The sequence below is a fragment of the Lampetra fluviatilis genome, unplaced genomic scaffold, assembly GCF_964198595.1.
Source record: "Lampetra fluviatilis unplaced genomic scaffold, kcLamFluv1.1 SCAFFOLD_184, whole genome shotgun sequence".
In the NCBI taxonomy this organism is placed as follows: domain Eukaryota; kingdom Metazoa; phylum Chordata; class Hyperoartia; order Petromyzontiformes; family Petromyzontidae; genus Lampetra; species Lampetra fluviatilis.
Genome location: NW_027621618.1, coordinates 165,001 through 178,865, shown reverse-complemented (window position 1 = coordinate 178,865; position 13,865 = coordinate 165,001). Strand labels below are relative to the sequence as shown.

The following is a 13,865-nucleotide window of genomic DNA, read 5'->3' as shown; positions in this document are numbered from 1 at the left end:
CGTGTCTCTCCCCCCGTGTCTCTCCCCCCGTGTCTCTCCCCCCGTGTCTCTCCCCCCGTGTCTCCCCCCCGTGTCTCCCCCCGTGTCTCCCCCCGTGTCTCTCCCCCCGTGTCTCTCCCCCCGTGTCTCCCCCCGTGTCTCTCCCCCCGTGTCTCTCCCCCCGTGTCTCTCCCCCCGTGTCTCTCCCCCGTTTCTCCCCCCGTGTCTCTCCCCCCGTGTCTCTCCCCCCGTGTCTCTCCCCCCGTGTCTCTCCCCCCGTGTCTCCCCCCGTGTCTCTCCCCCCGTGTCTCCCCCCGTGTCTCTCCCCCCGTGTCTCTCCCCCCGTGTCTCTCCCCCCGTGTCTCTCCCCCCGTGTCTCTCCCCCCGTGTCTCCCCCCATGTCTCTCCCCCCGTGTCTCCCCCCGTGTCTCTCCCCCCGTGTCTCTCCCCCCGTGTCTCCCCCCCGTGTCTCCCCCCGTGTCTCTCCCCCCGTGTCTCCCCCCGTGTCTCCCCCCGTGTCTCCCCCCCGTGTCTCCCCCCCCCGTCTCCCCCCCCGTGTCTCCCCCCGTGTCTCTCCCCCCGTGTCTCCCCCCGTGTCCGTGTCTCCCCCGTGTCTACCCCCCCGTGTCTCCCCCCCTGTGTCTCCCCCCCCCCCCCCGTGTCTCCGCCCCCGTGTCTCCCCCCGTGTCTCTCCCCCCGTGTCTCTCCCCCCGTGTCTCTCCCCCCGTGTCTCTCCCCCCGTGTCTCTCCCCCCGTGTCTCTCCCCCCCTGTCTCTCCCCCCGTGTCTCTCCCCCCGTGTCTCTCCCCCCGTGTCTCTCCCCCCCTGTCTCTCTCCCCGTGTCTCCGCCCCCGTGTCTCCCCCCGTGTCTCTCCCCCCGTGTCTCTCCCCCCGTGTCTCTCCCCCCGTGTCTCCCCCCCGTGTCTCTCCCCCCGTCTCTCCCCCCGTGTCTCCCCCCGTGTCTCCCCCGTGTCTCCCCCGTGTCTCCCCCCCCGTGTCTCCCCCCCGTGTCTCTCCCCCCGTGTCTCCCCCCGTGTCTCCCCCCCGTGTCTCCCCCCGTGTCTCCCCCGTGTCTCCACCCGTGTCTCCCCCCCGTGTCTCTCCCCCCGTGTCTCTCCCCCCGTGTCTCTCCCCGTGTCTCTCCCCGTGTCTCTCCCCCCGTGTCGCCCCCCCCGTGTCTCCCCCCGTGTCTCCCCCGTGTCTCCACCCGTGTCTCCCCCCGTGTCTCTCCCCGTGTCTCTCCCCGTGTCTCTCCCCCCGTGTCTCCCCCCCGTGTCTCCCCCCGTGTCTCCCCCGTGTCTCCACCCGTGTCTCCCCCCCGTGTCTCTCCCCCCGTGTCTCTCCCCCCGTGTCTCTCCCCGTGTCTCTCCCCCCGTGTCTCCCCCCGTGTCTCCCCCCCGTGTCTCCCCCCGTGTCTCTCCCCGTGTCTCTCCCCCCGTGTCTCCCCCCGTGTCTCTCCCCCCGTGTCTCTCCCCCCGTGTCTCTCCCCGTGTTTCTCCCCCCGCGTCTCTCCCCCCGTGTCTCCCCCCGTGTCTCTCCCCCCGTGTCTCCCCCCGTGTCTCTCCCCCCGTGTCTCTCCCCCCGTGTCTCTCCCCGTGTCTCTCCCCATGTCTCTCCCCCCGTGTCTCCCCCCCGTGTCTCCCCCCGTGTCTCCCCCGTGTCTCCACCCGTGTCTCCCCCCCGTGTCTCTCCCCCCCGTGTCTCTCCCCCCGTGTCTCTCCCCGTGTCTCTCCCCCCGTGTCTCCCCCCGTGTCTCCCCCCCGTGTCTCCCCCCGTGTCTCTCCCCGTGTCTCTCCCCCCGTGTCTCCCCCCGTGTCTCTCCCCCCGTGTCTCTCCCCCCGTGTCTCTCCCCGTGTTTCTCCCCCCGCGTCTCTCCCCCCGCGTCTCTCCCCCCGTGTCTCCCCCCGTGTCTCTCCCCCCGTGTCTCCCCCCGTGTCTCCCCCCGTGTCTCTCCCCGTGTCTCTCCCCCCGTGTCTCTCCCCGTGTCTCTCCCCCCGTGTCTCCCCCCGTGTCTCCCCCCGTGTCTCTCCCCGTGTCTCTCCCCCCGTGTCTCTCCCCGTGTCTCTCCCCCCGTGTCTCTTCCCGTGTCTCTCCCCCCGTGTCTCTCCCCCCTTGTCTCTCCCCGTGTCTCTCCCCGTGTCTCTCCCCCCGTGTCTCCCCCCGTGTCTCTCCCCCCGTTTCTCCCCCCGTGTCTCTCCCCGTGTCTCTCCCCCCGTGTCTCCCCCCGTGTCTCTCCCCCCGTGTCTCCCCCCGTGTCTCTCCCCCCGTGTCTCCCCCCGTGTCTCTCCCCCCGTGTCTCCCCCCGTGTCTTCCCCCGTGTCTCTCTCCCCGTGTCTCTCTCCCCGTGTCTCCCCCCGTGTCTCCCCCCGTGTCTCTCTCCCCGTGTCTCTCTCCCCGTGTCTCCCCCCGTGTCTCCCCCCGTGTCTCTCTCCCCGTGTCTCCCCCCGTGTCTCCCCCCGTGTCTCTCTCCCCGTGTCTCCCCCCCGTGTCTCCCCCCGTGTCTCCCCCCGTGTCTCTCCCCCCGTGTCTCTCCCCCCGTGTCTCCCCCCGTGTCTCTCCCCCCGTGTCTCTCCCCCCGTGTCTCTCCCCCCGTGTCTCTCCCCCCGTGTCTCCCCCCCGTGTCTCCCCCCGTGTCTCCCCCCGTGTCTCTCCCCCCGTGTCTCTCCCCCCGTGTCTCCCCCCGTGTCTCTCCCCCCGTGTCTCTCCCCCCGTGTCTCTCCCCCCGTGTCTCCCCCCCGTTTCTCCCCCCGTGTCTCTCCCCCCGTGTCTCTCCCCCCGTGTCTCTCCCCCCGTGTCTCCCCCCGTGTCTCTCCCCCCGTGTCTCCCCCCGTGTCTCTCCCCCCGTGTCTCTCCCCCCGTGTCTCTCCCCCCGTGTCTCTCCCCCCGTGTCTCTCCCCCCGTGTCTCCCCCCGTGTCTCTCCCCCCGCGTCTCCCCCCGTGTCTCTCCCCCCGTGTCTCTCCCCCCGTGTCTCCCCCCCGTGTCTCCCCCCGTGTCTCTCCCCCCGTGTCTCCCCCCGTGTCTCCCCCCGTGTCTCCCCCCCGTGTCTCCCCCCGTGTCTCTCCCCCCGTGTCTCCCCCCGTGTCCGTGTCTCCCCCCCGTGTCTCCCCCCCCCGTCTCTCCCCCCGTGTCACCCCGTGTCTCTCCCCCCGTGTCTCCCCCCGTGTCTCCCCCGTGTCTACCCCCCCGTGTCTCCCCCGTGTCTACCCCCCCGTGTCTCCCCCCCTGTGTCTCCCCCCCCCCCCCCCGTGTCTCCGCCCCCGTGTCTCCCCCCGTGTCTCTCCCCCCGTGTCTCTCCCCCCGTGTCTCTCCCCCCGTGTCTCTCCCCCCGTGTCTCTCCCCCCCTGTCTCTCCCCCCGTGTCTCTCCCCCCGTGTCTCTCCCCCCGTGTCTCTCCCCCCGTGTCTCTCCCCCCCTGTCTCTCCCCCCGTGTCTCTCCCCCCGTGTCTCTCCCCCCGTGTCTCTTCCCCCGTGTCTCCCCCCCGTGTCTCTCCCCCCGTGTCTCTCCCCCCGTGTCTCTCCCCCCGTGTCTCTCCCCCCGTGTCTCTTCCCCCGTGTCTCCCCCCCGTGTCTCCCCCCCGTGTCTCTCCTCCCGTGTCTCTCCCCCCGTGTCTCCCCCCCGTGTCTCTCCCCCCGTGTCTCTCCCCCCATGTCTCTCCACCCGTGTCTCTCCCCCCGTGTCTCTCCCCCCGTGTCTCCCCCGTGTCTCTCCCCCCGTGTCTCTCCCCCCGTGTCTCTCCCCCCGTGTCTCTCCCCCCGTGTCTCTCCCCCCGTGTCTCTCCCCCCGTGTCTCTCCCCGTGTCTCTCCCCCCGTGTCTCTCCCCCCGTGTCTCCCCCCGTGTCTCTCCCCCCGTGTCTCTCCCCCCGTGTCTCTCCCCCCGTGTCCCTCCCCCCGTGTCTCTCCCACCGTGTCTCTCCCCCCGTGTCTCTCCCCCCGTGTCTCTCCCCCCGTGTCTCTCCCCCCGTTTCTCTCCCCCCGTATCTCTCCCCCCGTGTCTCCCCCCGTGTCTCTCACCCCCCCCCGTGTCTCCCCGTGTCTCCCCCCGTGTCTCTCCCCCCGTGTCTCTCACCCCCCCCCCCCGTGTCTCCCCGTGTCTCCCCCCGTGTCTCTCCCCCAGTGTCTCTCCCCCCGTGTCCCTCCCCCCGTGTCTCTCCCCCCCGTGTCTCTCCCCCCGTGTCTCTCCCCCCGTGTCTCCCCCCGTGTCTCTCACCCCCCCCCGTGTCTCCCCGTGTCTCCCCCCGTGTCTCTCCCCCCGTGTCTCCCCCCGTGTCTCTCACCCCCCCCCCCCCGTGTCTCCCCGTGTCTCCCCCCGTGTCTCTCCCCCCGTGTCCCCCCCGTGTCTCCCCCGTGTCTCCCGTACCCTTCATCACGTGAATGATGTCTGGGAAATTTGCGAGCAGTCCCTGGTAGAGTCCCAGAACGTCCAACATGGGCTGCAGGTCGTAGGCCGGCTGCTCCGAGAACAGGTCTCCAATAGCCACGTACGTGTCTCCCGTGTGATTTAGAGCGTAGTTCAGCGGGTCGGTACCCCTAGAGACACACACGGAGACACAGAGACACACACAGAGACACAGAGACACACAGTGAGACAGAGAGAGAGACACAGAGACACACACACAGAGACACACACAGAACAGGTCTCCTATAGACACGTACGTGTCTCCCGTGTGATTTAGAGCGTAGTTCAGCGGGTCGGTACCCCTAGAGACACACGCAGAGACACACAGAGACACAGAGACACACAGAGACACAGAGAGACACACAGAGAGAGAGACACAGAGAGACACACACTGAGACACAGACACACAGAGACACACACAGAGACACACACAGAAACACACACACAGAGACACACACAGACACACAGGGAGACACACACAGAGACACACAGAGACACACACACAGAGACACACACAGAGACACACAGAGAGAGTGAGACACACAGAGACACAGAGAGACACACAGAGAGACACACAGAGAGAGAGACAGAGTGAGACACACACAGAGACACACAGAGACACACAGAAAAACACAGAGACACACACAGAGTGAGACACACAGAGACACACACACAGAGACACACACAGTGAGACACAGACACACAGAGACACACACACACACAGACACACACACACAGGGAGACACACACAGAACAGGTCTCCAAAAGCCACGTAGGTGTCTCCAGTGTGATTTAGAGCGTAGTTCAGCGGGTCGGTACCCCTAGAGACACACGCGGAGACACAGAGACACACAGACACACACACAGAGTGAGACACACAGAGACACACACACACAGAGACACACAGAGACACAGAGACACACACAGAGACACACAGAGAGACAGAGACACGCACAGAGACACACACACACAGAGACACACAGAGAGACAGAGACACACAGAGAGACAGAGACACGCACAGAGACACACAGAGAGACAGAGACACGCACAGAGACACACACACACAGAGACACACAGAGACACACACAGAGACACACAGAGAGACACACACAGTGAGACATACAGAGACACAGAGACACACACAGAGAGAGACACACAGAGACACACAGACACACACACACAGTGAGACACACACACAGAGAGAGAGACACAGTGAGAGACACACAGACACACACAGAGAGAGACACACACAGATACACACACACAGTGAGACACACACACAGAGAGAGAGACACAGTGAGAGACACACAGACACACACAGAGAGAGACACACAGAGACACACAGACACACACACAGAGAGACACACACAGATACACACACACACAGTGACACACACAGATACACACACACACAGACACACACAGTGACACACACAGAGACACACACACAGTGACACACACACAGTGACACACACACAGTGACACACACACACACAGTGACACACACAGACACACACCTGTCTGGGTCGCTGTCGAAGGCCTGGCTGAGGGCGCGGAACGCGTTGCCGGCTTTGTGGAACTCGCGCCGGAAGCCCCCGGAGTGTTTGCGGCAAAGTTCCAGGGCGGTGGAGGCGAGTTGAGCGACGCTGTCCTCCATACGGCGCAGGAAGATCTTGAAGGCATCAACCTGGAGACACGTGGGGTAGTGGGGGGGTGGTGGGGGGGTGGTGGGGGGGGGTGGGGGGGTGGTGGTGGTACAATTGTTATCGTTGAACAGTTGTAGTGATGGTTCTCAACGCCGTCACCACCACCACCAACACCACCATCGCCACCACCATCACCCACACCAACACCACCAACACCAACACCACCACCAACACCACCACCACCAACACCATCGCCAACACCACCCCCCCCCTACCACCCCCCCTCCCTACCATCACCATCATCACCACCACCATCACCCACACCCACACCACCACCACCACCACCATCACCATCATCAACAACAACAACAACAACCGCCATTCGCCACTAAGTGGCGGTGACGTCACCACGACGCTTGTGCCAGACCATCATCACCACCACCATCACCACCACCACCCCTACCACCACCCCCACAACCACCACCAACACCACCCCCACCACCACTCCCACCCCCCCACCCCCCCCCTCCCACCCCCCCACCCTCCCCACCCCCCCCACCCACCCACCCTCACCTGTGCCTCCACTTGCACCAGCTCCAACGTGACCGGAGGCACCTCCACCCCCACAACACCACCACCACCAACACCACAACACCACCACCATCACCACCATCACCCCACTCCACCATCACCACCACCGCCACCCCCACCACCACAACCACCACCACCACCCCCCACCCTCCCCACCCCCCCCACCCACCCACCCTCACCTGTGCCTCCACTTGCACCAGCTCCAACGTGACGGGCGGCACCTCCAACGTGAGAAAGAAGTTCGCCCCGACGAGCTCGTCCCGCTCCGCCCGCCTCTTCCCCGCCTTCCAATCCCTCTCGTCGCCGCTCGTCAGGAAATGCCTCAGCGCCTCGCATTGCGACATCACCGGGTGCCCCGCCGTGTGCCCCAGCCACAGCGCTAGGCCTCGCTGCCGTTTCTCGATGAACCCGCCCTCGAACCGGCCCGTCGCCTGCTTCTCCGGCAGCTGCGGCACCGAGATCACCGGGTACTTGTGCAAGAGCCGGGCGTGCAGCCAGTCGAAGTGCTTGTACCTTCGGCCTACGGCGGCCGCGCCCGACCACGACGGGGACAGCCGGTACGACGTGAAGCTCTTCATCCCCTTGAACTTTGTCTCGCGCTTCGGCTGCTCGACCGCGCAGCCGAAGGGCGACTGGCTGGGGGACCAGCGGACACGGATGGTAGTACTACCGCCGGTAGTACTACCGGTAGTACCGGTAGTACTACCGGCGGTACTACCGGTAGCTTCGATTCGCTCCACGCGAACCCGCTCCCCGGCGCTCACGGGGGCGCAGGCCTGGCCCAGCACGAAGGCCTCGCCGCCCGACTTCACGAACGTCGAGAAGCGGTTGAAGCTTTTGCCGACCGTGCCGGGCCTGCGAGCGGCGGCGGCGGCGGTAGTGCCGGCGGTGGTGCCGGCGGTAGTGCCGGCGGTGGAGGCCGGAGCGCCCACGGAGGCCGAGCGAGAGAGGCCGGAGCGTGCCGGGCGCGTGAAGGAGGAGGCCGAGGATGCGGAGGACGCTAGGCCGCGGAGCGGGCCGACGGAGCCCTGGGGGCCCAGCGGGACCTGGGAGCCCTGGGGGCCGCTGGAGAACCGGGACGAGGCCGGGAGGGGAGCGGAGCCGGGGAAGGGCGGGCGGAGGGCTCGCTCGTCTTGACGGGGAGACACGCGGAGAGGGGGGGGGGGATAGTGTAGTGTATAGTAGTGTATAGTGTAGTGTATAGTAGTGTATAGTGTAGTGTATAGTGTAGTGTGTAGTAGTGTAGTGTGTAGTAGTGTAGTGTATAGTGTAGTGTATAGTAGTGTAGTGTATAGTAGTGTATAGTGTAGTGTATAGTAGTGTATAGTGTAGTGTATAGTGTAGTGTATAGTAGTGTGTAGTAGTGTAGTGTGTAGTAGTGTGTAGTAGTGTAGTGTATAGTGTAGTGTATAGTGTAGTGTGTAGTGTAGTGTGTAGTGTAGTGTATAGTAGTGTATAGTGTAGTGTGTAGTGTAGTGTGTAGTGTAGTGTATAGTAGTGTATAGTGTAGTGTATAGAGTAGTGTATAGTAGTGTATAGTGTAGTGTATAGTGTAGTGTATAGTAGTGTAGTGTATAGTAGTGTATAGTGTAGTGTATAGAGTAGTGTATAGTAGTGTATAGTGTAGTGTATAGTGTAGTGTATAGTAGTGTATAGTAGTATAGTAGTGTATAAGAGTGTAGTGTATAATGTAGTGTAGTGTATAGTGTAGTATATAGTGTAGTGTATAGTGTAGTGTATAGTGTAGTGTATAGTGTAGTGTATAGTGTAGTGTATAGTAGTATAGTAGTGTATAGTGTATAAGAGTGTAGTGTATAGTGTACAGTGTAGTGTATAGTGTAGTGTATAGTGTAGTGTATAGTGTAGTGTATAGTAGTATAGTAGTGTATAGTGTATAAGAGTGTAGTGTATAGTGTAGTGTAGTGTTCCCATCGCCCCCCAACTCACTGGCGACGTCATCAGCCTCATCGTCGTCCCACTCATCATCGTCCCAATCGTCCTCCTCCTCATCATCGTCGTCGTCATCGTCGTCATCGTCGCCATGGTGACCGCCAAGGCGACCGTGGTTCAACTCCCGGGGGTCAGAGGTCGCGTGGACACCACCACCGCCTCCGTTACCTGTGGGCGGGGTCACGGGGGGGTCACGGAGGGCGGGGACACGTGGGGGTCACGGGGGCGGGGTCACGGGGGGCGGGGTCACGTGGGGAGGGGTCACGGGGCGCGGGGTCATGGGGGGTCACGGGGGCGGGGACAAACGGACTGAGGTCAGGATGGTGGATAGGTCAGGGTTCGTGTATAGTGTATAGTGTAGTGTATAGTGTAGTGTATAGTGTATAGTGTAGTGTATAGTGTAGTGTATAGTGTATAGTGTAGTGTGTAGTGTATAGTGTAGTGTATAGTGTAGTGTATAGTGTAGTGTATAGTGTATAGTGTAGTGTATAGTGTAGTGTATAGTGTAGTGTGTAGTGTATAGTGTAGTGTGTAGTGTAGTGTGTAGTGTATAGTGTAGTGTATAGTGTAGTGTGTAGTGTAGTGTGTAGTGTAGTGTATAGTGTAGTGTGTAGTGTAGTGTATAGTGTAGTGTGTAGTGTATAGTGTAGTGTATAGTGTAGTGTATAGTGTAGTGTGTAGTGTAGTGTATAGTGTATAGTGTAGTGTGTAGTGTAGTGTATAGTGTAGTGTATAGTGTAGTGTGTAGTGTAGTGTGTAGTGTATAGTGTAGTGTGTAGTGTAGTGTGTAGTGTAGTGTATAGTGTATAGTGTAGTGTGTAGTGTAGTGTATAGTGTAGTGTATAGTGTAGTGTGTAGTGTAGTGTGTAGTGTAGTGTATAGTGTATAGTGTAGTGTGTAGTGTAGTGTATAGTGTAGTGTATAGTGTAGTGTGTAGTGTAGTGTGTAGTGTATAGTGTAGTGTATAGTGTAGTGTATAGTGTAGTGTGTAGTGTAGTGTGTAGTGTAGTGTATAGTGTAGTGTGTAGTGTAGTGTATAGTGTAGTGTGTAGTGTATAGTGTAGTGTATAGTGTAGTGTATAGTGTAGTGTATAGTGTAGTGTGTAGTGTAGTGTGTAGTGTAGTGTGTAGTGTATAGTGTAGTGTGTAGTGTAGTGTGTAGTGTAGTGTGTAGTGTATAGTGTAGTGTATAGTGTAGTGTATAGTGTAGTGTGTAGTGTAGTGTATAGTGTAGTGTATAGTGTAGTGTATAGTGTAGTGTGTAGTGTAGTGTGTAGTGTAGTGTATAGTGTAGTGTATAGTGTAGTGTGTAGTGTAGTGTGTAGTGTAGTGTGTAGTGTAGTGTGTAGTGTATAGTGTAGTGTGTAGTGTAGTGTGTAGTGTAGTGTGTAGTGTAGTGTGTAGTGTATAGTGTAGTGTGTAGTGTAGTGTGTAGTGTAGTGTGTAGTGTAGTGTGTAGTGTAGTGTGTAGTGTAGTGTGTAGTGTATAGTGTAGTGTATAGTGTAGTGTATAGTGTAGTGTGTAGTGTAGTGTATAGTGTAGTGTGTAGTGTATAGTGTAGTGTATAGTGTAGTGTGTAGTGTAGTGTGGTGTGTAGTGTGTAGTGTATAGTGTAGTGTAGTGTGTAGTGTAGTGTGTAGTGTAGTGTATAGTGTAGTGTGTAGTGTAGTGTATAGTGTAGTGTGTAGTGTATAGTGTAGTGTATAGTGTATAGTGTAGTGTATAGTGTAGTGCATAGTGTAGTGCGTAGTGTAGTGTAGTGTATAGTGTAGTGTGTAGTGTATAGTGTGTAGTGTAGTGTGTAGTGTAGTGTATAGTGTAGTGTGTAGTGTAGTGCATAGTGTAGTGTGTAGTGTAGTGTGTAGTGTAGTGTGTAGTGTAGTGTATAGTGTAGTGTGTAGTGTATAGTGTAGTGTATAGTGTGTAGTGTAGTGTGTAGTGTAGTGTGTAGTGTAGTGTGTAGTGTAGTGTGTAGTGTAGTGTATAGTGTAGTGTGTAGTGTAGTGTGTAGTGTAGTGTAGTGTATAGTGTAGTGTATAGTGTGGTGTAGTGTATAGTGTAGTGTATAGTGTAGTGTATAGTGTAGTGTATAGTGTAGTGTGTAGTGTAGTGTGTAGTGTAGTGTATAGTGTAGTGTGTAGTGTAGTGTAGTGTATAGTGTAGTGTGTAGTGTAGTGTATAGTGTGGTGTATAGTGTAGTGTGTAGTGTATAGTGTAGTGTGTAGTGTGTAGTGTAGTGTATAGTGTGGTGTATAGTGTAGTGTGTAGTGTATAGTGTAGTGTATAGTGTAGTGTAGTGTATAGTGTAGTGTGTAGTGTAGTGTGTAGTGTATAGTGTAGTGTATAGTGTAGTGTAGTGTGTAGTGTAGTATATAGTGTAGTGTGTAGTGTAGTGTATAGTGTAGTGTATAGCGTAGTGTATAGCGTAGTGTATAGTGTAGTGTATAGTGTAGTGTATAGTGTAGTGTGTAGTGTAGTGTATAGTGTAGTGTATAGTGTAGTGTGTAGTGTAGTGTATAGTGTAGTGTATAGTGTAGTGTATAGTGTAGTGTATAGTGTAGTGTGTAGTGTAGTGTATAGTGTAGTGTATAGTGTAGTGTATAGTGTAGTGTATAGTGTAGTGTGTAGTGTAGTGTATAGTGTAGTGTGTAGTGTAGTGTATAGTGTAGTGTATAGTGTAGTGTGTAGTGTAGTGTATAGTGTAGTGTATAGTGTAGTGTATAGTGTAGTGTATAGTGTAGTGTATAGTGTAGTGTATAGTGTAGTGTGTAGTGTAGTGTGTAGTGTAGTGTATAGTGTAGTGTATAGTGTAGTGTATAGTGTAGTGTATAGTGTAGTGTATAGTGTAGTGTATAGTGTAGTGTATAGTGTAGTGTATAGTGTAGTGTATAGTGTAGTGTGTAGTGTAGTGTATAGTGTAGTGTATAGTGTAGTGTATAGTGTAGTGTGTAGTGTAGTGTATAGTGTAGTGTGTAGTGTATAGTGTAGTGTATAGTGTAGTGTGTAGTGTAGTGTATAGTGTAGTGTGTAGTGTAGTGTATAGTGTAGTGTATAGTGTAGTGTGTAGTGTAGTGTGTAGTGTATAGTGTAGTGTGTAGTGTAGTGTATAGTGTAGTGTGTAGTGTAGTGTATAGTGTAGTGTGTAGTGTATAGTGTAGTGTATAGTGTAGTGTATAGTGTAGTGTATAGTGTCGTGTGTAGTGTATAGTGTAGTGTGTAGTGTATAGTGTAGTGTATAGTGTAGTGTGTAGTGTAGTGTGTAGTGTATAGTGTGTAGTGTATAGTGTGTAGTGAATAGTGTGTAGTGTAGTGTATAGTGTAGTGTATAGTGTATAGTGTAGTGTATAGTGTAGTGTATAGTTTATAGTGTAGTGTATAGTGTAATGTATAGTGTAGTGTATAGTGTAGTGTAGTGTATAGTGTAGTGTATAGTGTAGTGTAGTGTATAGTGTAGTGTATAGTGTAGTGTATAGTGTAGTATATAATGTATAGTATAGTGTAGTGTATAGTGTAGTGTATAGTGTAGTGTAGTGTATAGTGTAGTGTATAGTGTAGTGTACAGTGTAGTGTACAGTGTAGTGTACAGTGTAGTGTACAGTGTAGTGTATAGTAGTGTATAGTGTAGTGTATAGTGTAGTGTATAGTGTAGTGTATAGTGTAGTGTATAGTATAGTGTATAGTGTAGTGTAGTGTATAGTGTAGTGTATAGTGTAGTGTAGTGTATAGTGTAGTGTAGTGTATAGTGTAGTGTATAGTGTAGTGTATAGTGTATAGTGTAGTGTGTGGTAGTGTATAGTGTATAGTGTAGTGTGTAGTGTAGTGTATAGTGTAGTGTAGTGTATAGTGTAGTGTAGTGTATAGTGTAGTGTATAGTGTAGTGTGTAGTGTATTGTATAGTGTAGTGTAGTGTATAGTGTAGTGTATAGTGTAGTGTATAGTGTAGTGTACAGTGTAGTGTATAGTGTAGTGTATAGTGTAGTGTGTAGTGTAGTGTATAGTGTAGTGTATAGTGTATAGTGTAGTGTATAGTGTATAGTGTAGTGTGTGGTAGTGTATAGTGTATAGTGTAGTGTGTAGTGTAGTGTATAGTGTAGTGTATAGTGTAGTGTATAGTGTAGTGTATAGTGTAGTGTATAGTGTAGTGTATAGTAGTGTATAGTAGTGTATAGTGTAGTGTATAGTGTAGTGTATAGTATAGTGTATAGTGTAGTGTATAGTGTAGTGTAGTGTATAGTGTAGTGTATAGTGTAGTGTATAGTGTAGTGTATAGTGTAGTGTATAGTGTAGTGTATAGTGTAGTGTATAGTGTAGTGTGTAGTGTAGTGTGTAGTGTAGTATATAGTGTAGTGTATAGTGTAGTGTATAGTGTAGTGTAGTGTATAGTGTAGTGTATAGTGTAGTGTATAGTGTAGTGTGTAGTGTAGTGTATAGTGTAGTGTATAGTGTAGTGTATAGTGTAGTGTATAGTGTATAGTGTAGTGTATAGTGTAGTGTATAGTGTAGTGTATAGTGTAGTGTGTAGTGTAGTGTATAGTGTAGTGTATAGTGTAGTGTATAGTGTATAATGTAGTGTAGTAGTATATAGTGTAGTAGTGTATAGTGTAGTAGTGTATAGTGTAGTAGTGTATAGTGTAGTATATAGTGTATAATGTAGTAGTATATAGTATAGTGTATAGTGTAGTGTATAGTGTAGTGTAGTACCGCTGCACTGGGGCACGTTCTGGTAGTGTGACGCCCTCTGGCCTCCGAGCTGTGACGCTAGCTCCACGTAGGCCGCAGGGAACAGGCCTCTCTTTCCCTGGGGGTTGGTACCCTCTAGCCACCCATCCACCTGTACCACCATATACACACACATACACACATACACACACACACACATCACACACACATCACACACACACATCACACACATACACACACACACATACACACATACACACACACACACATACACACACATACACACACATCACATCACACACATACACACATACACACATACACACACATACACGCACACACATACACACACATCACATCACACACAGACACACACATACATACACACACACATACATACACACACACATACATACACCTGTACCACCACCACATACATACATACATGCCTATTCCCATCGCGGGGCACGCGACGTGCCTCCCGGCAAATCCCTCGCAAGCGAGCGTACACAGACGGACAGACAATTTTTGAGTACGACGTTTCGCTGGTAATTGCATCCAGCATCAGCGAAACGTCGTACTCTGAAATGGTAAATGTTGTGGTTTCACGCTTCAAGACACC

The 13,865-nt window shown here is 54.6% G+C and overlaps 1 protein-coding gene across 1 annotated transcript in view; it reads right to left on the bottom strand.

Annotated features, from left to right (window-relative positions):
- Nucleotides 1-4,336: 4,336 nt before the first annotated feature.
- The window catches only part of LOC144955489 (sorting nexin-33-like), a gene marked incomplete at its 3' end in the record, with an annotated part of 13,720 nt that continues 4,191 nt past the window's right edge, over nucleotides 4,337-13,865 (bottom strand). Inside the window, exons 2-6 of the mRNA XM_078885691.1 lie at nucleotides 13,265-13,394; nucleotides 8,560-8,730; nucleotides 6,792-7,744; nucleotides 5,893-6,062; nucleotides 4,337-4,506 (exon numbers count right to left, since the gene is read on the bottom strand). Coding sequence (XP_078741817.1) covers nucleotides 4,337-4,506; nucleotides 5,893-6,062; nucleotides 6,792-7,744; nucleotides 8,560-8,730; nucleotides 13,265-13,394 — 1,594 coding nt within the window. The remainder of the gene's footprint in view (nucleotides 4,507-5,892; nucleotides 6,063-6,791; nucleotides 7,745-8,559; nucleotides 8,731-13,264; nucleotides 13,395-13,865) is intronic.